The 23,732-nt window shown below is 35.4% G+C and overlaps 1 protein-coding gene across 1 annotated transcript in view; it reads right to left on the bottom strand.

The window, feature by feature from the left end:
- Positions 1–23,732, bottom strand: part of SLC9A9 (solute carrier family 9 member A9) — a 170,537-nt gene that overhangs the window by 68,151 nt on the left and 78,654 nt on the right. The window contains exons 10-12 of the mRNA XM_071752167.1: positions 6,683–6,796; positions 5,679–5,790; positions 1,161–1,314 (exon numbers count right to left, since the gene is read on the bottom strand). Coding sequence (XP_071608268.1) covers positions 1,161–1,314; positions 5,679–5,790; positions 6,683–6,796 — 380 coding nt within the window. The remainder of the gene's footprint in view (positions 1–1,160; positions 1,315–5,678; positions 5,791–6,682; positions 6,797–23,732) is intronic.

Here is a 23,732-nt window from a genome sequence, read left to right on the forward strand (position 1 = left end):
TCTAAAGTGATCTGGTACATAACATCAAATGAAAATAGTTCTCCTCATCCACATTGCTGTTGCCATATAGAGTGACTCTGCTGCTGACCAGCAGTGAAAAAGTGGCAAATCTCAGAAAGCTGATTGTTAATGGAGTATATTCAAACTGTAATGGGGATTATGGGACACAAGAGAAAAAAAAAATCGAACTAACAGAAATAGAAAGCCCTTGTATTGCATGAGGATGCCTGTATTTTTTGTTTATACAGTACCTGTGTATGCTATTCCTTACTTTGGAGGTAAGCTTCCATCTGTGCTCTTTGTTAGAGCTCCAGTTTAGTTATCTTCAGCTGGGATTTTATAGCAATAATCTGGCACAAAGGGTTGTTTAGCAGATGCTGTTCAGTTAGCAAGGAAAGAATTTGCTACATATAGAATAAATTATAAGAAATTTTTTATTACCAGCCTATCTTGATTCTGAAGTGAGACCATGGAAGTGAGTTCTAAACGGATTATGAAGTGACCAGAATTCAGCAATAGGATTATATTCCTATTGTTGAAAGGGAGGTTTCAAAAAACACACCTGGTAGAGCACTACATTTAAATTAGACACTCATTATTCAAGCTTCCTATGCTCCCCCCTTTTTTTAAGTTTCCTTTTTAATTCATTTCTGTTTGAATAAAAGTGACTATGAAGTAATTTAAAAATAATGTGGTGAAGTATCATATATAAAAAATTAATATGAAGTCTTTGACTACTAAATGATGCACCAATGGGGGTAGATTTCTAGTATATTCACATTATTATCAGAAATACATTATTTATAATGTTTGTGTAATGAATGTGTCTTTTTAGATGAGGGCACAATCTGCCTCTTCAGTAGTGAAGAGGATGTTACTAACATTTATTCAGTGCTTAAAAGGAACATTTATTCAGTACTTAAAAATTTCAGTATTAGGAAATAAGGATGAATCTGATCTAAGACAAGACTCATAATGAACTTGTGAATTGGTCTTTGTAGTGTGGAGCCTTTAGCAGGTAGCCAAATACTTCCTTTATGCTTTTAAAACTCTATTTAAAAAGCATATAAATAAGCCTGAGAAAGCTTTAGGAACTTAGTGATTGTTCCCCAGTGGTTGCATTCTATTTTGATACTTAATACTGTAAAGAGAGTACTAACCTGATCTGAAGCCAGGTGAGCATTGGTGTTGTGCCCCCACCAAATACCCAGACTGTGAAAAACACAATAAGCAGTGCTGTTGTGAACATCATTTGTTTGGGTTGGGATTCTGTGTCCCGAATCGCCAATGCAAACGCTATTGCACCACGTAAGCCTAAAAAAAAAAAAAAAAGACAATGATTAATTTTATGTGATGGAGGGACAGAATTTTAATCTTTTCAGCCCGTCTCCTAGTCTAAGGGTGGAGGGATTTCTTAGACCATGACTAGACTTCCAAAACGCTGAATTGTGCTAATTGAAAGGAGAGTGTTTAATGCAAGTGTAAGCAACTTTTGCAAATGTGGACAATTAAACTACACTCATGCTCACATAATAATCACATATTTGTTTTATTTGCACTTAATTCTTTGCCTTAAATAGTTGCAAATTAAATAGTAATCTGGACTATATGCATGATAAAAAAAAATCTAATCCCTTGGCTGTTTTACTGACTTCAGTCATGAAATAAGGTGCCAGTGAAAAAGAGGGCTGACGTTAAAATCTGTACCCAGATGAGCTACCCATTTCTTTTTTGAAACAGTAGAAAATGTCTTAAATTCCTGTAAAGTCTTTCAGTGTGTTAAGAACAGTCATAGAAATGATGACTTAAAAACAATGAGTAGTTTTTAAAAAATTGTTTAAGTATTTAAAAAGGGTATGCAGAATATGCAGATTCTTAGCACTACAATGTTTGTAAAATCAGATCTGCAGACAGTGAATAAACAAGAACTTGCAAATGTGAAAAAAAACCAAACAGCTTACAGTGAGTTTTCAAAAAAATGTTGTTTTTTTTTTTTGTAAAAACCCATAGGTACTAATAAACCAGTTAAGTAGGTCCTCACAGAGTCACATTTAAAAAATGGGAAAATAGCCAGCTAGTGCCTATAGCCCTCAGCATACATAATACAAATAATACTCTGTATTTTCCAGCCTTTTTCACTTATTTAAATTTACATTATTGTTTCAAAACAACAAAACCCCCAACCACCAAACAAAAAAACAGCTCAATTTAAACAGGTCTTTCAGGAGTGAATGAATCAGTATTGAAGTGGTCTTTTTCCCATGGTTATAGTGGTAATCTAGATTCAGATTAAATGCTTAGATTATTGGTGGCTATATTTTGGTGGAACATAGTGCTGTATGACAATGGTATGTGCAGTATTAAATCTAAAACATTTCTTTTGGTAAGGGGGAATGTTAAAAAAAATGTTAATTAGTATATTACTATGACATTCTTGAGTGTTGGACTGAATATTTCTTCAGTTTAGAGAAATAGTGAATGCCTTCACTGCATTTTTCATCTGTATAAAAAGCTCAACATGGTCTATAAGAGCTAAATTGGTTTCAGCTAAGAATGTATCTGAAGTAAAGTAATAATTTGCTTCCAACTAAAGCAGTGGGAAGCAGGTAAATGTAACCTAAGATGGAAGGACTCAATCTAATGCAAGGAACACTATTATTTATGTCAAAATACATTCCAGATAATATGAAGGAAGGGAATTTTAATAACCTCAGAAGATGATAAGATAACAAAATAGACTGAAGATAAAGAAGGGTAGGTTTTCTGTAATACCAACAGATGTAAATGCCTGCACAACCTTTGCCTGTTTTTTCATTTTTCCTCTGTATTTGTGTTCCATCCCTTCAGACCACTGCTACTGTAATGTCTTACATAAGCAGCAACAAATCCTGTAGCACCATGTCCCACAAGCCTCTTTCTTGCTGATTTATATGCTGCAAAGGTGAGGAAAGCACTGTAAAAAGCAGATGGAGATGTTGGAAGAAGAGTGGAAGGCTCAGTAGTGTACCTGTGAAATAATCCCCTCCCAGTCATCTAACAGTGATGCCAAAACATGAGACGTTATTGCCACTAATAAATCCATCTGGATCCAGTTAGTTTCCTTCCCTTTTAAGTCAATTACCAGTTAAAGGCATCATAGCAGAGTCTGAACTCAAACGAGACATTTTTCATGCAGCACAGACCCCTAGTGTATAGTGATGGTTGCCTTACAGTTCCAGGCATTAAAAAATTTCTTTCACATGAGCATAGATTGCTGGCCTCCTCATTTTAGCTCATGTTGAAGTTCATTTGAGATGCTCAGGCTTAATTATATAAGGACTAATCTAATTTTAATTTACAATGGAATATTATCAGGAATCATGATTAAACACAGTTGTAGAAGTGAATCCAGTCTTTACAATGTGTTGTAAGAGGAGTGGCAGAAGCACGTAAATGTATTAAATTAAAATGCTACATAATCCACTTACAAACCTGACTCCTCCACCTTTTCTCAAATGTATTAGTACTCCTCAAAAAGTAGAAGTTAATGAGTTCAGTAGAATTCTTTGCAACGTACTTGCCTGATCTTAATTGATTTTTTTTCAGACTTTGATATTCATGGTAATTATGGTAGTAAAGAAAGTAGTAAATGTTTGGCCCATTTAGTAACAGTAAGATGGATAACAAAGCCAACCCCATATTTGGTTTTTACTACATCTTTGTATGTGATGCTATGGTGAGTGAAACCCAGTTTTCCTGATGATCAGTTAAACCAGATGCTATATCAGAATATTGTTGCTGGTCTTGTGTAGGCAATAAGTGTCTTCTTCCAAACTCAAATTTGATGCTCTGTTTACTCATATCAGAAATGTCTCTTCTGGCAGTCATTTGTTTATCACTATACACAGTATGATCCGTTTGTAGTAAATAAGAATGTTATTGGTAATGGAGCACCAATCTTAGTGCATATTAAAAAAATGCAGTTACACAGAAAATCCATGTATTGTAAGCGTTCTGTGAAGTCTGAAGCTGCTGGTAGTGTAAGAGGCAGTCTTTTTTGCTCAACTTGCAGATATTGCCATCTACTTTTTTATGATGATGTAAAGATATTTTCCTCTACAGAATACAGTATTTCAGCAACTAATTAAAATTACTTTTCTAAGTATTTTAACATTTCCATTTTGGTAATTTTCAATACTACTACTTTCAGTTCACAGCTGCCAGATTGCTCTGGAAGGCTAATCTCTGAGTGTGAGTTCTCATGTTCAGTTGTTGGCTGCAGGCTGCTTTCTGCTCCCGGTTCTGTAGAGAATGAAATTAGACTGAAGAAAATGAGGACAGAAAAGTTGAAGAATAAGATATACTTTAGAGAATTTTTAATTCAGTATTTTACCTGATAAAATGTAAAAGCAAACATGGGGTGCAGAAACTAGATAAGTAATGATATGAAGCTATTTTTCCTGCTGCTGTCCAGCTGGCCACCTGTTGGCTTTACTAGTGATCTCCATATATATCCTGCACAGCTAAAAAGTGTGGGTGAGTGGGCAGTCTGAAAGCCAGTTCCTAATGGACAGCTGACAGCTCTCAATACAATCTAGCTGGTAGGAACCGACATTTTCTGTGGCAGCTTTTAGCAGGAGGATTGAATGGCCGTAGAAAGGAATTTCTGTGTTGCTCTCTAGAGAGATGGAATTCTTCAGGCATAAATGAGGCACCCCTGATGTGGAGTATTCCTGATAAGGAAGCTTGAAATGCTGTGCATTGTATTTTACTTGTTATCTGGCTAAATGGATCAGTGTGAAACAAGGCTGTCCATCAAGAACTTTTCTCTATAAAAATTTGGAATAGCTTTTTGTATAAGAAGCAAGAAAATGAAGAAAAAAGGGTTGAATTTCTAATTTTAGAAAATGATTTCTTAAACAGCATTGGGCGATCCGTGTTTGTCTTTTATTGAACACATATACTTAGGTTATAAATGAGCTTTTCCAAACTAGCATGAGAAAGTCAAGTGGAGGTCTTTGTAGCTTATGTAAATCCAAAAAGACAGAAACTACGTGAGATCTTAACAGTTCAGGGGAAGATGGACATACCAGAGTAGAACAGGGCTCCCTCTTCTGGACTGTTTTTATTACTCTACAATGTTAACCACTGTTAAAAATTGATAAAATCTGAATTTGGGAAACAAAGTACTCAAATATCAGAGTGGAATACATATGAGAAGGTCTGTGGGATTGGAGTCTCATTGTCTCATGTTTCAAAGGAAAACTGTTCCTGAAGTTAAAGGAATTGCCAAAGACCATGTCTTGATTTGAGTATCACTGCTATAACCTTTGAAGCTGGATGTTTATTTGCTGGTACTTAAGTGTACTGTCAGGTATAAGACAGATGTCTCTAAACCGATATGTCACAAAAATTAAAATTCCCAAATTGTCATAGAAGTACGCACAGTTGGGAGCAGTGGATTTAAGGACTGGCTTGGGGAAAGGAGGGACAGGGGGTGGCCTTTAAAAAAGTTAATTAAAATAGATCCAGAGCACAGTTAAGTTGAGGAAATATTAATTTCTTTGTAGCTTTTGAGAGACTATCTTGAGCTTTAAAAAAATGACTTCTTTGTGACAGCTGTGGCTTTTTCTAGTGCTAAATGACTGTCTTTGCCAATTGTTAAATATGGACAGGAAAAATTCCAAAATTGCACTTACCTGAAAACATCATCATATGCTGGAAGTTCCAGGGAATCTTTTGTTTTCGGCCCAAATTCAAAAGGAAAGAAAGTGGATATATGTTGCAAGCTCTTGCTACAAAAACTGCCACCTGAATTGTAAGATGTTGAGGAAAAATGGTAGAGGAACTACTGACAGGTTAACTTAAACAGTATTTTTACAAAGTTAATAAAAAATGTGTAATTAGAATGAATCAGAATTTATATTCCTTCATATTTTACATGTCTGATCCTTCTGGTTCCTATTTTATTATAAAACTGTGTAGTGGCAGAGACTGTCTTCCCCAGACATTCTGGTTTTATATTCATGATGTCCCACTTTTTCTTTTTTTTTTTTTTTTTTTTACTTATAAAAATACATTAAAAATAATGCAACTAGACAGTATCATCATCAAAAGTTTATCAAGAAGTGATAAGCAAAGGGCTACTGTTCTGAGCCAAAAATACCATTGAGTGAATTGTCAGAGTGAAAAAAATCGATACTGCTGTAAAAGTAAGGCAGAGATTTGTTGAGAAACCATGGCAGAATTAAAGGCCCAGACTCTTAACAGTCTCTTAGGCACATGATGATGTAAATAATTCCATGTACACTAGAAATATCAAATACAAGGAAGAAAAGTTTTGAGCAATACAGAACTGTTTGGTTTTTAAGTACTTAATAACATTTATGTAGGTCTATACTTGTTCTGGACAAAATTTTGTATGCCTCCACCTGTCCCCTCAGGTGTGTCCAAATAAACATCCCACTTTCCCACCCCATCACTGGGCATCACTTCCCCAGCTGATTCAAAGCAGATCTGCAAACCAGTGTCTGTCAACAGACTACATGATTACAAAGTAAGGAATTAATTGGTTTGCTTGTTGACCTTTTTTTCATTCTTTCTTTTTTTTACAGGAAGTACTCATTTTAAAAAAATATATAAAAGGTATATATATACACACACACGTATAGATAGCAATATAAGCCTTTAAAGGAAAGGATACAAATGCACCAAATATAAAAAGAGGATTGAAGATGTGATTTTGAAATGTGAATAGCGCAAGTCCCATATAACAGAAGATGACGTTCTCAGCCAAAAAATTCATGAACTCGAACAACTTAAATGAGAGAGACAGAGAGCATAATTATGACTATGTTTATATGTTTATAACTAATATGTTTAACATATTAGTTATTATTATTAGTTAACATAACGTATATGTTTATAACTAATTGTTGTTTATCACCAGGTTCCCTTGGGATACAGAACATTTTAGATGAAAGGAACAGAAATTGCACCTGTTTCTAGGGTGGATTTTAAAACTATCTAGTTTGCTATACAGTATACATGGTGTCTTTTAGCTTCAAAAATCACAGATACTTGCAGGTTTTTCTCCCATTTGTGTATGAAAGCTTGCCATAGACAAGTAATGAAATACAGAAACAGTAAGTTTTAAAAGCTTCAATGCAAACTGCAAGGAAACCGGGAGAATTTAACTCCAGTCATGTTTATGCATGTGTGTGTGAGTGAGTAAGTGAACCTGGTATACGGGTTACACAAGTGGCTATGCATAATACAGTAGTGGGTATAGGGACATTAATTCCAAAAGAGAAAAAAAATCCTAAACAGCATTTTAAAAACCTGTGCCTTTAAAATAAACATGATCTTTTTTACTACTATGAATATCATCCTGCAGATGAAAACTTGTATTGCACTGTATTGATGCCAATGTCAATTATTCATTTCAAACCAAATTTTTTAAGTATCATTTAAACACATAAGACTAAAACACATGATTATAGTAGGATTTCCTCTGTGATAAAATAAAGCCAAAATATTCATTAGCCTTGGGGGGATGATCCTGATTGCATTTACAGCTGATTATATAAAAATTAATAAAATAAATTTTCAGGTTTTTCCACATCTGGAAAAAATTATAGCTGTCAAATAACTACAGAGGAGAGAAAAAGAGGTTCGTTCACTTCTGAAGCAATTTCTGGGCTTAGGAGACTATGCTAACAAGTCTGGATGCAGAATCAGGGATGAAGTTTGTTAGTCTGTCTAGAACAAATCATACATCACTATCCAGATAGTTACTGTGGAGATATTTTATTCATCCTCAATAAGCTTCTGTATTTTTTTTGTAATGTGTGTTTCTGAAAGTAAATATCCAGTAACAGGCTCTAAAATCTAATGAAGTAAAAATGAGAGATATAAGAATCGTTATTTAAAATAAGTTATGGCAAAAATGGCATGAAAAACCCAGCAATGTATGCAAAGATATTTTGGACCCCCTGGCAGCACCATCAGCACAAACTCCAGTCCCCTGTTTTGTATTGAGATGCTGAATGACAAGAAAACAAATGCTAGAAATATTTGCAAGTTAGTATACACAAATTATTTAAATTAAATATTAATGAGACATTAATACATGTATTATGACAGGAATTACATAGTTATATACAAGTATATATACTAATGTATATATGAAAAAATCTTTTGAGGGAAGAATAGTGCTGTGAGGGAGACATAACCGATTCTTTAGTTATTGGTATAAGCTAAAGATGTTCCAGAGGTTTTAAAGATGAATAATATTTCACTCTTCATTTACAAAATACCATTCAAAACTGAATTAAATGTAAAGCAGATCAACTACTGATGAATTTTAGAAGCACAGTTTCTTTCTTGTATGTTCCAAACTTTCTGTTGACATATAAGTTTTGAAGGAAAATAGATGTTGCAATGCTGTATACTCTTTCTCAATAATCTTCAATAGCAATTGGAAGCTTTTACTCTTGTCTAAAGTGCTTGCATGATATTACTGCTTTTAAATGTCTCACCTCTTGTCTCCCAGCAAACTGGGAGACAAAATGGTGAAGTTAAAGGCTTGATGTACTTCTTGTAAACTGAGCTTAGTGCACCTTTTATATTTCCTTATTTTACCATCTTTTCTGGCTACATGCATCCTCTTTCTTCCCACTTCCTTGCATCTTTTAACCTTCAGAATAATTTCAGTAAGTGATTCTTAGAAAGAAATATCCCTAATTCTTGACCATGTCTTTGCACTCAAGATGACCAATACATACTTCCATTGGTCACTGGGACATTTTTTCCTGTATCACCAGCACAGATTTACTAATAGTAGCCTGTAAGTACAGCATATATAACACTTTTTAGCCACATCATCTCTGCCAGATGCATGCAACACTGTAATCTTTTGCAGAATGTCAGCTGGTTTGTTTCAAAGAGCAAATACATTCTAAATCCCCTTCTTTTTTTCCTCTTTGAATTTTGCTGCTCAACTGTGTTGGGTCCTTTTGCCCCTCTAGTTTCTTAGTGTTGTCATCTCCAACTATTAGAGCCAAACCTCCTTGTAGATGCTTAAATTTGGACTAGTTCTCTTCCTTTGCATAGCAAAAATCCAGGTGCTATTTCAATATCTGATTTGGAGTAGGCTCATTCCTATTCCAGGTATAGCCATGATATTGTCTCTTATGAAAGATTCAGCTGCTTTAGAATGGCAAAACTAGCTTGTTAGCTTCATTCAGTCTTCTGTATTACCCGTATTGTGTGCTTTCTATTTTTAAAAGTATGTGACTTCCATGAAACATTTGTTCATGGAGTGCAGCCTATTCTAAGTCTCACACTGTGTTAACTAAAAAAATATTTAAAAATATAGAGCTAGCTATTGTCATGGTAGGTGGGATATCTGAATGCTTTTTCCTGGAATGCAGCTTTAGTTGTTATAAGGTAAAACTTACCCACTGTTCTCCAGACTTCACTTTTAGTCCTGCATTCAGTGTGGCATTTATTTAGCATTTCTTCAGATTCTGTGGTGTGTTCAATAGGAATGCAGAGCCCTTGGAGATACTCCATTAAGCACTTAACTGTCAGTGCTGTGCAACGTAAATCCCACCAGAACAAAACAATTTATTCTAAAGAGATCTTCTGAAAGCCATGTTAATAAACAGCTTCCATAGAACCATTTTACCAAATTGTCATGCATTTCACACAGTGTTTCTGTCATTATTTTAAAGATAAGGTGTCAAGACTATTTGATGAGAAGCAGAGTAATAGAGGACTAGGTTTTCATCTGGAATACACGATTTCCTGGGGCAGCCAAGGATTTCCAAGAAGAGTTGCACCATACACATTAGCCTCTGAAAAACATCCTTTTTTTTTTTTTTTTTTTTTTTTCTAATCTCAGTTGCCAGAGGCCATGTCCATGCTATAGTCTGCTTAAATGCCACTTGCATGGAGGAAAGGAAAAAGAAGCATCTAGGATTCTAATCCTTCAAAATATTGTGTCTATAAGCATAAAATCTCTCCGCTTGTCTCCCAAACAACCAAATAACCTTTTTCTACCCTGAATGAAATTGGCATTAGAGTGCTTTTGTGCTGCTGTCAGTTTCTCCAAGGCCTCCAGAAAATTATACTAGAAACCATAGTAATACACATAGTAATATGATGGTTTTTTCTGTTTAAAACTAAAAACCACTCATTTTCAATGTGCCATTTTCTCCCTCTCTGTGAAGTCTATAAATTTACTCACAGCTCAAAAAAGGAGTGTTGTAATTAATCACTAGTGTCAATGCATCATAGACTATTAATTACAAAAACATCAGTTTAGAACCAATCTAGGCATTTGGTTTTGGTGTTCAGCTCTGTGAGTTACTGAAGCTAATATTTGCTTTGCTGTGGTTATTTTGTTTGCAAAAAGTGGACCTTAGAAAAGATTTATATTTCAAATGCCTGTTGAAAACAACATAGTAGTCAAAACCACATCATGCATGAAGTATGCTTAGGTTTTCTGTTACTCTGAGCATTGTAAGGACAGAGAGAGATGCAAAAAAATCAGGTTTGGGACATTTTTCTGGGAAGTGCTGCTTACAGTTCAGTTCTCACTGGTAGAGGAAAGAATCAGACCAGGTTATCTACACTGTAAGTCTTGCTATAACCACTGAGTTTATTTTATGCTGATGCTTGTTTTTTACTCAAGTGAAAAAATATATATGATATTAAAACTGTATTAGTTTGATCTTTAAAGTGAGATAAAATACCTTATTTTGTCATCTTCCTTTCCTCCTCCCCCACAGTTAAGCTAAAGCCAATTACAGAAACCAGCTACATGAATATAGATTTTTCAACTTGATCTGTTCTATTGAGCTACTTAAGTTTTCACTGAGTGTTAGAGAGATCCTCTAGATAAGTAATCAGTGCACCTGGAAGGTGGAACACACTAAGTTCCAGTATCAGCTGCAATAAAAATAGAATTCTTTAAAGGAGTATCAAGAATAGATGATAAACATCTATTCTGCCACAGTCCCATGACTGGCGAGATGGAAAATGTAAGGTTTCTCAAATCCTAGTATTTTAAACAGCATTTTTCATCTCAAGGCAATAACATTAGTGTGAGAATACTGGGTAAGAGCGGAATTTCAAGGAGCATTCTTTCATCTCAAGGGAATAATGTTAGCACAAGGTAATGAGTAAAAACTGATTTATATCCTCAGCTTATTTGCAGCAAAATTCAGTAAATTTTGCTCACTGAAGGCAATATTACATTCTTTCACTTGATTTAATGCCTGCTGAAGGAATGTTATCCACCCCTTGCAGATACCTATGAGCCATCTCAGGCTGCGTTGATTTTTGCTGGGAACGTGGAGGAAAGTCACCTGTCTGGGGGTTACACCCTGCAGTGATGTAGTCTTGTGTGACAGCAAAATAGGGAGAGTTTCAGTCATTCAACAGCAGCTAGAATGTAAAATTGATTATAATTTTTAAGAGAAATTTGAGGTATCAGAGAGCTATTAAAACTCTGACTGCTGGGGAGCAGTCAAAGTGAAGTGACAGCTATAAAATTTATTATATTTGAATAATGATATTTAATTATAACACAGCTATCAAAAGTGGTCCATGAAGTCAAGAATATTGATAAATCAATAGTTGATGAAAATTGCTTTTTCCTAACTAATTTGAATTAAAATGCAGTGAGAATTCAGACTGCCATGATTTTTCTAAGGATGTAGAAGTGTTCATTATAGCCTAATTGCTTTATTTAATCAGCCTCTTCTGATTAGAGGTTTCAAAATCAGAAAAAGAGGATTGGAATTTGAACCTCTTGCCTGGAAGCCTTCATAGAGTGTAGTGAATCTTCTCAGCATAGTGATGCAGTGCTCATTTCTACAGTAACACACTTACATGACAAAATAGGCAAAAGCTACTCAAATTCCAGATGGAATATAAACTTATTCATGGTACTAATTTTGCTATGCAAGCATTTTTGACTGTAAACTTAGAAACACACTAGCAGAGAGAAATTCTTACAAGATTTTTTATATCCTGGCCTATGTTCTTGCCTTTTTTATCAATAGACTTTGCTTCTAATTTCAATGAATTTCACCCCAACAGATTTATGAAAGGCACACATTAATTAATAAAGAGGGAAAGAGAAAGAAGTGTAACAGCAACACTAAAGGAGAAGAAAGGATAGAAATATTTTACGTTTACAATGTATAGTTTATTCTTTCTGGCATAACCTCTGGTAATAAAAATGGAGAACAAAGTGGATGTGAGCAGCTTCTGCTATCTAGGATTAAGCTATTACTTGTATAAAGCTGAAATCCAAGGATAAACAACAAATATAAAAAAGAATTTTAAAAAAAAGTATTAAAAAAGCTGTGAAATAATAATAACATCAATAAAATTAAGCTTATGTTTATGGCCTGTTGTGAACAACTTAAGGGATACTTTCTTGGCAAACATTTTCTGGTGTAGTAAATCACCAGTCTGGTAGAAGCAGGGACATTATGCACTGACAGTTAAAAGCTATATTGAACAATGATAAAAAAAACCAAACAAAAGAAAGAAAAGATTTGTGGCCTTACCTAGGCCTATTTCAGGTAACAAAGGAGATTTATATGTTTTAAAAGTTTTCCTTCTGGACACAGAAAAAGTAGTTATGTTCTAACATAATCTAGTTATCTTTAACACTGCAATGTACTAACTCATCTTTTGTGTTTCTGTATTTATGTTAGAATCAGAGGAACTGCTGTTGATTTGTCAAAAGTAAGATAAAAGATTGATCTCATCTTCCTCTCTTCACCCATCTCAAGTGCTTTTTTTTCTGTAACTTGCCATAAAAGTCCTAACCTCAAGCGATCAACTCAACTTCTGAGGAGCACAAATGCAATTTATTCCGTTTCAAATTGCTGAGAGGACATACTGTCTGATATTTTAATTCTTGAAGTGAGATCATAAAAGCAGTTTCCATCCTTCCCTCATCTGGGGTTTTGGAGAGGTATTTAGTTTGTTTTTGATGTATTTGGAACCAGTAGCCAACATGAGGGCCTTTAACCTATCAGGAAGAAAGAAAAAGATTCCTGTGGTGTCTATTATGTCTTTTCATGTTTTCCATTAAGAATCAGGACTTCAAAAAATTATCTGATGCTCATAGCTATAAGATTTCCATTTAACTTCCAATACAACATACTACAGGACAAATACTTGCTCCCTTTGCACCTGTTCTATGGAAATTATACAGTAGATTCTATCTACCTGTTTTGATGCTTCCCTGTACAGTCTGTAAAACTGCTACTGTGGAAAAATACTGTAGAACTGAAAATCAGGAAAGACTATTTTAACCAGAAAACTATATTGCTCTTTATGTGTAAGTTTGTTTGTTTCTGATGACCTGCTGTTTTGTTTCTATTCCGTGTCTATAGTAAGAATGTTTACTAAGTAAATTCACTGCTTTTTGTGTCACATCTGAGGGTTTACCATATATACTGTTTGCTCTTTGTAGAGGCTGGTGGTGAATGGATGCAAGACTTTGTCTTTCTAACCCAGGGGAAATGCTCTCTCTCTAGGAAGTACTCTTGCTCCTATTAGTGATGAATAGCATGAGATCTTGAGGATATTAAGCTCTATTTTATTATTCTTCAAGACATATAACTCATGAGCCAACTTTTAACCACAATAACTTGTCACAGTGCTACCATATTATGTTTGGCACCATTATTTGCAATGTATCTGCAATTACTTTGCAGATTTTAGTTCTGGCTTCTTAAGCAGGATACTGGATTAGTAGGACCACTGTATCTGCTCTTATATGGCAAATTTTAGAGTGGGTAGTTGGGAATTTTAAAATTTCATTTCTCCAGTCATCCTTAAGCAGCTTCCTTGCCTCTTGATTTAGGCTGCTATTCCAAAATTGAGGATTCATTTGCGCACAAGAAATCCAATCAAGAAACGAGAATAGCAGCAGTGGTTTTGGTTGTCACTGTTTTTTCATTAAGTTTTGGAGTAAATAGCTTTTCTTATTGAACAGTCCTCTAAACTTAGATACAATCTAGAGTGCATACTGTATGGAGACAAGGGAAATGAGGCATAGAATATCAGTGGGATTTCCTTGTACATTAAGTGTGAAAGGTTCAGTTTCTTAAATAGAAAAAGATGTCAGATACTTGCTGGTGATGTACTTTTTGAAAAGAACACAAATGCTTTATCTTGTGGATAAAGCCCAAGAAAGATGCCATCAAATACAAGTTAGCTTAGAAGTGGCTGTGGTAAAGGGCTAACACCCTGCACTTGCACCTGTGAAATACATGCAAAAAATTGCTGCTGGAAGGTAATTGGAGAAGATGAACCTAAAATTAAAGAAAGGAAACTCTCTCAGTGATGGGTATATGGGCATTTTTCATAGCACTGAGTGTGCATGTGTCAGTATACACCAACACAATGTATAAAAGTGGAGATGAATATGTAGTGTGAAGCATAAAGTCAGTGAACACAAACCCAAAGCAAGCCAGTAGTTATTTCAATTTAAATCATAGTTTCTTAATTAATTTTGATGGGGCAGGCTTGCATCTGGCTCTAACAGAAGCTGTGTACTAAATTACTAATAGTCTCCTTGGTGATGTTTTACTAATCCCACAACAGATATCAGCCAGAACAAAAAAACAAAAAAAGAGAGATAATAAAGCAAGCAGATATTAAAAATCCTAAATTAAGATGCACCTTCAACTGTACTTAAATTGGAGATGTTAGGTCACTCTTTATTTTCTGAAAGGTTAAGTATCCGAGTATCTGTAGTGAAAAGATACAATTAGTTATTTTTTAACTACCTTAAAAATAGCTCCTGACAAGAATCAGTAGGACAGCAGAAGCTGGGTGGTCTTAGGGCAGCATCATCTAAGATCTCATATAGAGAGCAATGTTTACAAGAAACATATTTGTCATGAAGTGAATGTGTCCTTCTGAGGACCTTAGTCTGCTTATTCTCAAATGCTCAGAACTCTGCTCAAGTTCACTGGGGACAAATGGTGGTCAACACCCCCCTAAATTAGTGTGACTGAAGCAGAATTAAAAATCAAAAGCTTGAAGTAGCTGCTCAAACTTGTATATTATTGTAATTATTTTAGGTGAATGACAGATAAGTACCAAAATGTGGAAAGACAAGGTACTTTTTTGAGTCTTGGTGGTCATTTAGATATTTAATTTGAGAGGTTTTGACAAAGGGCCCCTCAGTCCTTCATTATTCTCACAGACACCACCATGAAAAAGAGATGAGCCATAGTCAGCTGTTTAGTATTTCTTGCACTGTGCTACATTTTGTACAAATGTCTCTTTTGAAGTTAGAAAATCCATTAATTGTGTAATGGAAACACAGCTGTGTAGTCACATGGGATGTTGGCAAGTGCTTTAGACTATTATTGTGCCTTATGTACACGTATCGCTTCCAGCAACTTGTGCATGAATTTTAGTGTTAGCTACATATTTATAAAAAGTTTTGACCAAGGCTTTTGTGCAGTTTTTTAGCTGATATAGAGTTTTGTAGATATCCCTAAGAAAACAATGTTAAGGGATAAGCATTTATGCAAGAATTATCTAAGTTAAATCATGTAAGGAGAGTTAAATCAGTTATGGGAAGATTTATAAAACATATTTCAAGATTGCAAGAATGTTTATAGCAGTTTGGTTATATCAGAAATCACACAGCTGCTCAGACTCCTTAAGGCCTCCTGTTGCTCCATGAGTCTCTGGACAGGGAGAAAGCATTGCTACTTGCAGAGGAAACCTCAAAACATCACTGAAGCTGCTGACTCCCAAACCACACGGGCTTCTTTTGGTGAGGTCAGTGCACGTTTGTGACAAAAGGTTTGATGCTCCATGAAGATCCCAATGTAACTGATGTAACTATGCAAGAAATAGCTATCTTAATTTCTTTAGCACACACAATGTCCCCACAGTAAAAGCAACTCAAACACACTGAAACATTCTCCTGCAAGGGTAATGCAATGCAGAGTTATAACAAAGGAACCTATTAACAATACACTCAACATTAAAAACTGTATGCTTAATAATTTTACTGTATTCCAATTTATCAGAATAATGTACTATGCATAGAAATACAAAATAGATTTTTTTTTTGTAGAGATTCACTCCATGACTGGAGAATTTCTTGATAAGTCCTATACAAATGTCACCTAAGATAATAATGTCAAATGTCACTGTGTTAGACAAAGTAAGAGAAAGTTATTTCCATTAGGACTGAACTGTATTTTAAGAAAGGATCTGAGTGTTACTGTTTGGAATCTCTCCGTTTACAGCATAAGCCAAATCTCATTAAAGTCAAAGGACTTTTGCTCTTTACATAGAACTGTTAAATCAGTCTACCTGTATAAAAAAAGAGAATATTAAAGAATCCTACCCTTTAATCTTTATTACTTTATTTTTTATCTTTATTTTTTATCTTAATTCTAAGAGGAGAGCTGACTACATGTTTAAAGGAATGTTGTCATTCTGAACTTTTGCAAAGTACAAAATTGAATAAGATACAATTTACAGTAAAGAAAACCCTGCATGTGTGTGAGGTTGAACTGCACTCGGTGCTGCTTCTGCACGATGTCTTGATGATGCATGACTATGTTTATAGCCTAGGATTAGACAGATTTTAGTTTGTTTTTAATTCCTATGCATTTCACAGCTCCAGTGATGAGAAAGGTGGCAATAAGTAGGAAGAGACTTGATTTAACAGCTGATATACTTAGAACAAATTTTCTCCACAAAAATAGAGGTGCTTTACTGAGATATTGGGTACAAGGCCAGATCTTTGCACGGGTACAGATTTAAAAACTAGGGATAATTGCAGTAAGGAATGATGTTTCAGAGATCACGCTTCCAACTTCTCATGAGAAGATCAAGAGAGACACAATAACAGATGTGTGTTACTTAAAATTACATGATCTGTATATTTGTATAAACCAGCTTTTTAATTCTGCAGTAGCTTACATAGCCCCATACATTTTGACTTCAGAGATGAAGATGTGAGAGTCTCATTTGAGATTCAGGGCACCTTTCAAAGAAACTGCAGCATGTGGCTCAGTTTGGAATTCCATTACACATTGCTCCATATGCCAATGAGATTTTGGCCTATAGGTTTAATTCCAATTTAGCTAACTGCTGGCATCTGCTATTCTGCTGTAAAGAGTAAACTATAACCTTAACAATCAAAGAACTTTATTAATATTTAAATAAAATGTTTAATGTTTAAACAGATTGTAAAAACTTTAATGAAGCAATTTGGAAACCAGTTTGCACACGGCATTATGTTCTTTAGCCTACCAGCATCATAAAACGACATAATTTTTCAACAAGACGAGCTTCTCTTGAGACAGCCTTCACCACAGTTCTGAATTTCTTTTAGAGTATGAACTACTTTGAACATGTCTATTTTCCAGGTCCTGTACTTCACCAAATTAAGGAAAGTTGCTTGCCCTTGTTTTTCAAGAGAAAACCTCTTTTTCATTGGTCCAAAATAATATTTTTATTCATAAGGGTGTGCCTGTGTAAGATATTAGAATATGGTTTTCCTTTCAAAATTCTCATAAGAAAGGGACAAATGCTTGCTGGGAAATAATGAAGTCGGAGTAAATTTGCACGTTCTCCAGTATGGAATCAGCAAAGCAGGTATGCTAAAACAGGAAAAATGGATATTAAAGAAGGACATGGAGAACTGAATATTCTAACAAGATTTTTGTATGTAGATAAGATAGATAATTTGACATCATAAATTGTGGAGCTAATTCCTGATATACCATAGACACAAAGTCTACTGTTTACATGTAGCATTATTTTCTAGCTGTTTACTATCCATCATGTAGCTCACAGCTGAGAGAGAGAAAACGATTATAGCATTTCCACCCAAATTTAAGGGGAGCTGCATGGAAGGAGACTGCAGATTGTTCTTTTCACATGGAACATCAATCAGGAACATCAGGCTGTTAATGGGGGGTTTTGCTAAGAAATTCAGATTTAAAGACTTGGCAGTGTAACTCCTTTTGCAAAAATCAAGATTTTCTTGTGTTGTTACGATTCTTCCTTATTGAACAGTAAGCAGCTTTAGCTTGCTTTATGGTATTATACTATTCTATGGGGTTCCATAAAATCCTATGGTACATCTGGTCAAATAATGCATGTGGCACATTTCCAATCTTCAGTTTTTTCTGCTAAACACAGAAAATAGCTGTGGAGACAACTGGAATACATTGTACAGTTCCTGTCAATTGCAATCTATTTTAAAGGTAATAATTTTTATGAGCACCATGCATGGGGTGCATATTCAATTAGAGATAAGAAAGCAGTTTATAAAGGAGGGCTGTTTGTAACAGACCCAGTGGCTCTGTAGAGATGCAGTGAGTTAGCAAACTCTGATGGTGCAGCTCAGAAGTGGCTCAGCTAGCAGCATCCCTGTGGCACGGCTGGAGCACTTCTGTGCCTCAGGAGTGAATGCTTGAATTTGTAAGGGAAGGTGCAAGGCAAGAATGAGGGGTTCCTTGTCTTCAGGGCACTTAAGCTAGAGCTGTAATGATAGCCAATATCTAGAGACTTTTGCTTTTGGACTTTTAGAAGGATCTAAAACTGTGGCTTCTGTGTTTCAAAGTTAGCAGAGATTTCTACCTACGGCTTCAGGTATCTACTCTTAACAGCCATATGCTAAGTGCAGTGTAACTGTGCTTACAGCCTTCCTATGTCTGTATCACCTTATTCTCTGAGAAAGAAAAAAAGAAAAAGAGCAGGGGTGTTTCTGTGTCCTCCCTGATTATTTTGAATGGCTACAAAATGGAGGGTTTGCTATAGTCCTTGTTTAAAAAAATCAAACACCTGTCTGAAAATAAAATCACATGTATTTTCTAAGATAACTCATTTCTGAAGTGTTTACTGAAGCAAAGCTGAATAAGGGCAAAACTATACTAATACTATCCAGACATAAATTTTACCAAATGTGATTATTTTTTATTATTATCAGATGTAGCTGCTGCTTCAGACTTCTCTACTGACCACTGTAAGTTGATCACCTGGACTCTTTACTGAGCAGCACTGTCTGTAGCCGCAGTCCTTATTGCTTTTGAGTCTGAACTTGCAGGGTTTCAAGAAGGTGAGAAATCAGGGTGGTTTTGTTCAGCTGCAGAAAGGGTACCATGAGACAGGAGGAGACAATGCCCATTAGAGCTAACTTTTATACTCTGCAATTAAATGGAAAAAAGTACATTTATACAACCTATTTGATTCTAACTAAGAATTTGGACTTCATTGTATCATTCAGGCAATGGTCTCTTGCATAGAGATCTCTTGCACTCTTTTTTGAAGAGTGTCTGACCTGAGTGACATGTATTAGTTAAAAACAATTTCCAGTTTACCCTGAAATGATTAGCCATCAAATATCTTACATAGCACCATTGGCTGTCAGATATATCTTGAAAGATAAAACCCATTCTAGAGCAAAATTTTCTTGCAGACACTGTGATTGTGCTGTGCTGGGAAAACAGATTCCACCTGCACAGCATATAGGCAAAAAATTGTATGGGTGGTTATCTCATTTGAAAGATTCTTTTCTTTTCTCCTAGTCTTTCTCTCTGCCAATCATTTATCTGGAAACACCTGACCTCTTCCAGTGCCTTACAGGTAACTTTTTCCTACATTGAGTTCCTGAACTAATCACAACAGCTACCAATTAGGCTGCTCATCTCAAAAGGATGAGAATTGTGTTTTGTGTGGCTGCTGCTTTGCTAATTACTGAGGACATTTTGCTGTAAGTAGGGTTTTCTTCAGTCTAGAAATACTCTCAAGTGTTTTAAAAGTCAAGAGACAGAATTGTAAGAGCCATTATATCCTGACATTTGTGTGGCCTTTTCTTCCAAGAAATGTAAACTAACTATCTATAAACAATTTAGTTTCTGATAACAGAAAATGGTAGGCATTAACCAGAGGTAAATTAATACAAGCTGTGTGCTTTATAAGTGAGCACAGCTCTATAATTGTTTGGTCTTCTAAACACTCATAAAAATAGCAGCACCAAACCCACAGGGCACACACGTGTCCTGTGTGACTGTGGAGGGTTAAGATAAGGACACTAAATCCATTTCTGTTTGTGCTGTTGCTCTCTATGATTTTAGAGCACTGCTTCTCCCAAATAAAATATGGGTGTGGGGTGTCTGGACCCGGACTGCTCTTAATCAGCAGATTGATGCTGTTTGGCAGTAGGAGTACAAAGCCATCTCTATTCAGCTGCTTCCCTTCTCTCACGGAAGGATAAAAGCTGTTGCTGCAGTTCTTGGTGTGTGCTTTTCACAACAAACTCAGGAGAAAGCATTCTTCTACTGAGAGTAGAATTTACAGTGCATCGCTCCTTTTCTTAGAAAAAGAGAGCTTATAGATATCCTGTAAGATAGGCATTCTATCATGTGCCCAGAAAAAGGCGAGCTGCTGTTTTAATTCTGAGTGTAGCTTGTTTATAACACAGGCCAGCAGAAAAGGAGTAGAATGACTAGATCACAGTGATGGTGCTTCATTTGATATAGTGAGACAAAAACTGACTCCAGCCGTCTCTTTATATTTACTCCTACAATGTTCTTTTTATTGAACATTGTGTGATTTCTATTCAGGAACCACACCTTTTATCAGTTAATGGTCCTGCTCCCCCTTTCAGTAGATCTGGACATCTCCATTGCTGTACTTTACTCTTTAGGTTATACTGTCCTGTTCCAATTTGCTTCAGAAGTGAGTCTTTAATCATAATTAAACAGAAAAACAGCAAGTCTAAAGTCCATATTGAAGCTATCTGGCACATCAGGGTCAAGAGACTACAATGGTTTGATTTAGTTTTTGAGAAATTAAAAACGAGTTTCATGACTGTTTTGTCAGCCTGTTTCAATTAATGTAATTAATTCAAATTAAATTACTATGCTTATAAAAACAACTCTTTTACACAAGACTTAACAGATGATCCAACACTCAGCTGATTGTTACCTAGCATGTTTATTGCCGGAAAATGTATATCTATATAATAAATGAGCCGAGCAAGTTTACAAAAGTTAGTGTATTTGCAAGGGATTTCCAGGACATATTATTCAGTCCTCTGCAAAGTGATGACTTTTATTAACCAGAGATAATCATGTCTGCTTTATAGACTGGAGATGAAAATTTGAAGCACTGTGCCCCTCAGTGAGCAAAGCCCAAAGATGAGTCTGAACATGAATTATTTACCTCAAGCAATCCTAGCATGACTATGTGCTTCAGCAAAGTTACTCAGAAGTTGCACGGCACTGGATTATCTTGTTTTACCTCTACTCTGTTCTCAAGCTTGTGTAAAACCTTGGAGATAAATGGTCACTGAAATCTCCCGGAGGCTTTTTAAGGCAGTTGTGCCCTTGTGTTTCCTCTCAGGATAAGCACAGACTGTGAGTAACTAGCTAGTAATGTGGTTAGAAAGGCTATTACACCTAATGTGAGTGAACAACCTTCACAAGCTTGTTAGACAAAACTATTTCAGAGGTGGCTGTGTCAAAAAAGGTTAGATTGGTGGAATGAGTGGAGGCAGGCAGGGCAGTATGTCACTTGGTCCCTTGCTGTCTGGACATGCTTTCTTGTGCCTTCTAGCAATTTCTGGGCTCTACTTTCATAGGAGATATGTTTCAGAATTCCCTTTCCAGAACTTATAACTTGCTGGCATGATATTTTGTCTAAAAGCAGAATTCTCTATACCCCTGCACACTTAACCAAGGAAAGGTATTGTACAATGAATGTCTTCATTGTGTTTGTTGCCTGGAATTAAAGGAACAAAACTAGAAAATTATATGTGTGATGGGTAGCATTTACAGCTGTTAAGGAAAGGGAGAAACTTCTCTTAATACTTATCCACTAGGAAACTCTGGCTTTAGCTTGGCATTTGAGTGAAACTGATAGGAGTCCAGAGAGGAAACAGTAATGGGAAATATCTTCTCTTCTTGCAGAAAACAGAGAATTGTACTTGTTTGTAGGTGGGAGAATCAACCTAACCCAACTGTACATCTAAAGAACCTAATGTTAAATCTGAACTACAACACCCCAAGGTTCAGAAGCAGCTGTTGTCTGCCTGCAGCATAATGTGAAGTTATACTGACAGCCACAAATAATTATAGAGAAAGCTGCAGAGAATCAAATAGCTTTTGATGAGGTCCTAGCAGTTTCATTTTCTCCTTCACTTGAGATATATTGGATAAATTACACTTTAAGTGTATGAAACTCAGGGACACTGTGTTTGATCCAACTTTGTTGCCATGGGTGGCAGTGGTAATTTTAGTGTCAAAATCACTATGACCATAGCTCAGTGATGATGACTTAAAAATACTGCTGCATACCATCATTCATGTAAAAAACAAGCAGTAAAAAAACCCACAGAGAGGTGTTTATAGATAGAACTGGAATAACCGGCTTCAGTGAAAATTCCTAATGCTTGTATTTTCACTGAATCATTTTTATCTTACTTTTCTCATGACAGTGTTAAAATAATCCATCGTTTGTGACAAGGTTTTTGTTACATTATCCTTTTAGACTCTGTAAGTTTCAGATGCTTGAAATCTAATATTTCCCTTTCATAGAATGTTAAACGGTGATTGACTGGATAATACAGGATACATGGGGACTAATAATTGCATGGCATCTTTTAACAGGCGTTCTTAATAGAGGGTCTTAAAGTCCTATTTAAGAACTATATCTAGGTTTTAATGCCATATCAGTACCTGAAGAAATCATACCGATCTTTTTTTTTTTTCCTTATGTATTTTTTAGAGCAAATGTTAAGGCATTATGAGAAATGCAGAACTTGCTTCATGGCCAGAAACTCCACCACTAAAACTGTATACTGAATTTTTCTATCAATCTATGAAAATTTAATAGACACTAAAAGAATGTAAAGAAAATTATGCAAAACAGTAGAGAAAAAACATTTGTTTAAAGACATCTAAGAAAATTTCACAGTCTAATTTACAGTTTTATATCTGATTTCCATGTTTTCGTTAGCTTTAGCTTCAGCCTTATCTTGCTGTTTTGTCAGTGTAAATTATGGCCCACCAGTTCTTATTGAAAGATCTGTCACATTGTAATAAAAGGGACACACTGCATTGGAAAAATTCTACAGATTAACTGAAAAGGCCTTCATTTTGGCCAGTAATGAGTAATAACAATGACTTAGATTGGGAGCAAAGCTGTCTGTCTGAGCAATATTAATTTAAATGCACTGAAGTCACATATAATTATGAGAATGCCAAGTGTGTGGCTTAGTAAATTTGCTTGAAAAGAATTCTTTGGGGGAGAGGAAGAAAGAGGCAGTGCAGGTCTCACTGAAACAGCTGCATATGAAAGGATAATCTTTGGATTAGAAAACAAATTAGAAGAATTCAAAGGAATTCAACAATAATTTTTGAACCATATCGTATGGGAGGGTGAGGATTAAGAGCTTATGGGGAAAGAGAAAAAGAGACTAGAAGGGGTGCATAAAACTCATAGCTCCATAGAGAAACACTAATCCCTTTTCTCTGTGCTCAAGGGTAGATGCAGTTTGTTTTCAGTATTTTTTTTGCACTGTTGAATGGGAGGGAATGAAACAGTAAACATGAATAAAATCCATATGCATTTAAACTAGATGATGGTTAATTCTGTAGATGAAAAGGTTCATATGTAATTAGAAATACCATGGCTTTTCTTTTTCTCTTCCTCTCTGAGGTTATGCTTCA

The sequence above is a fragment of the Heliangelus exortis genome, chromosome 9 (assembly GCF_036169615.1).
Source record: "Heliangelus exortis chromosome 9, bHelExo1.hap1, whole genome shotgun sequence".
Classification (NCBI taxonomy): domain Eukaryota; kingdom Metazoa; phylum Chordata; class Aves; order Apodiformes; family Trochilidae; genus Heliangelus; species Heliangelus exortis.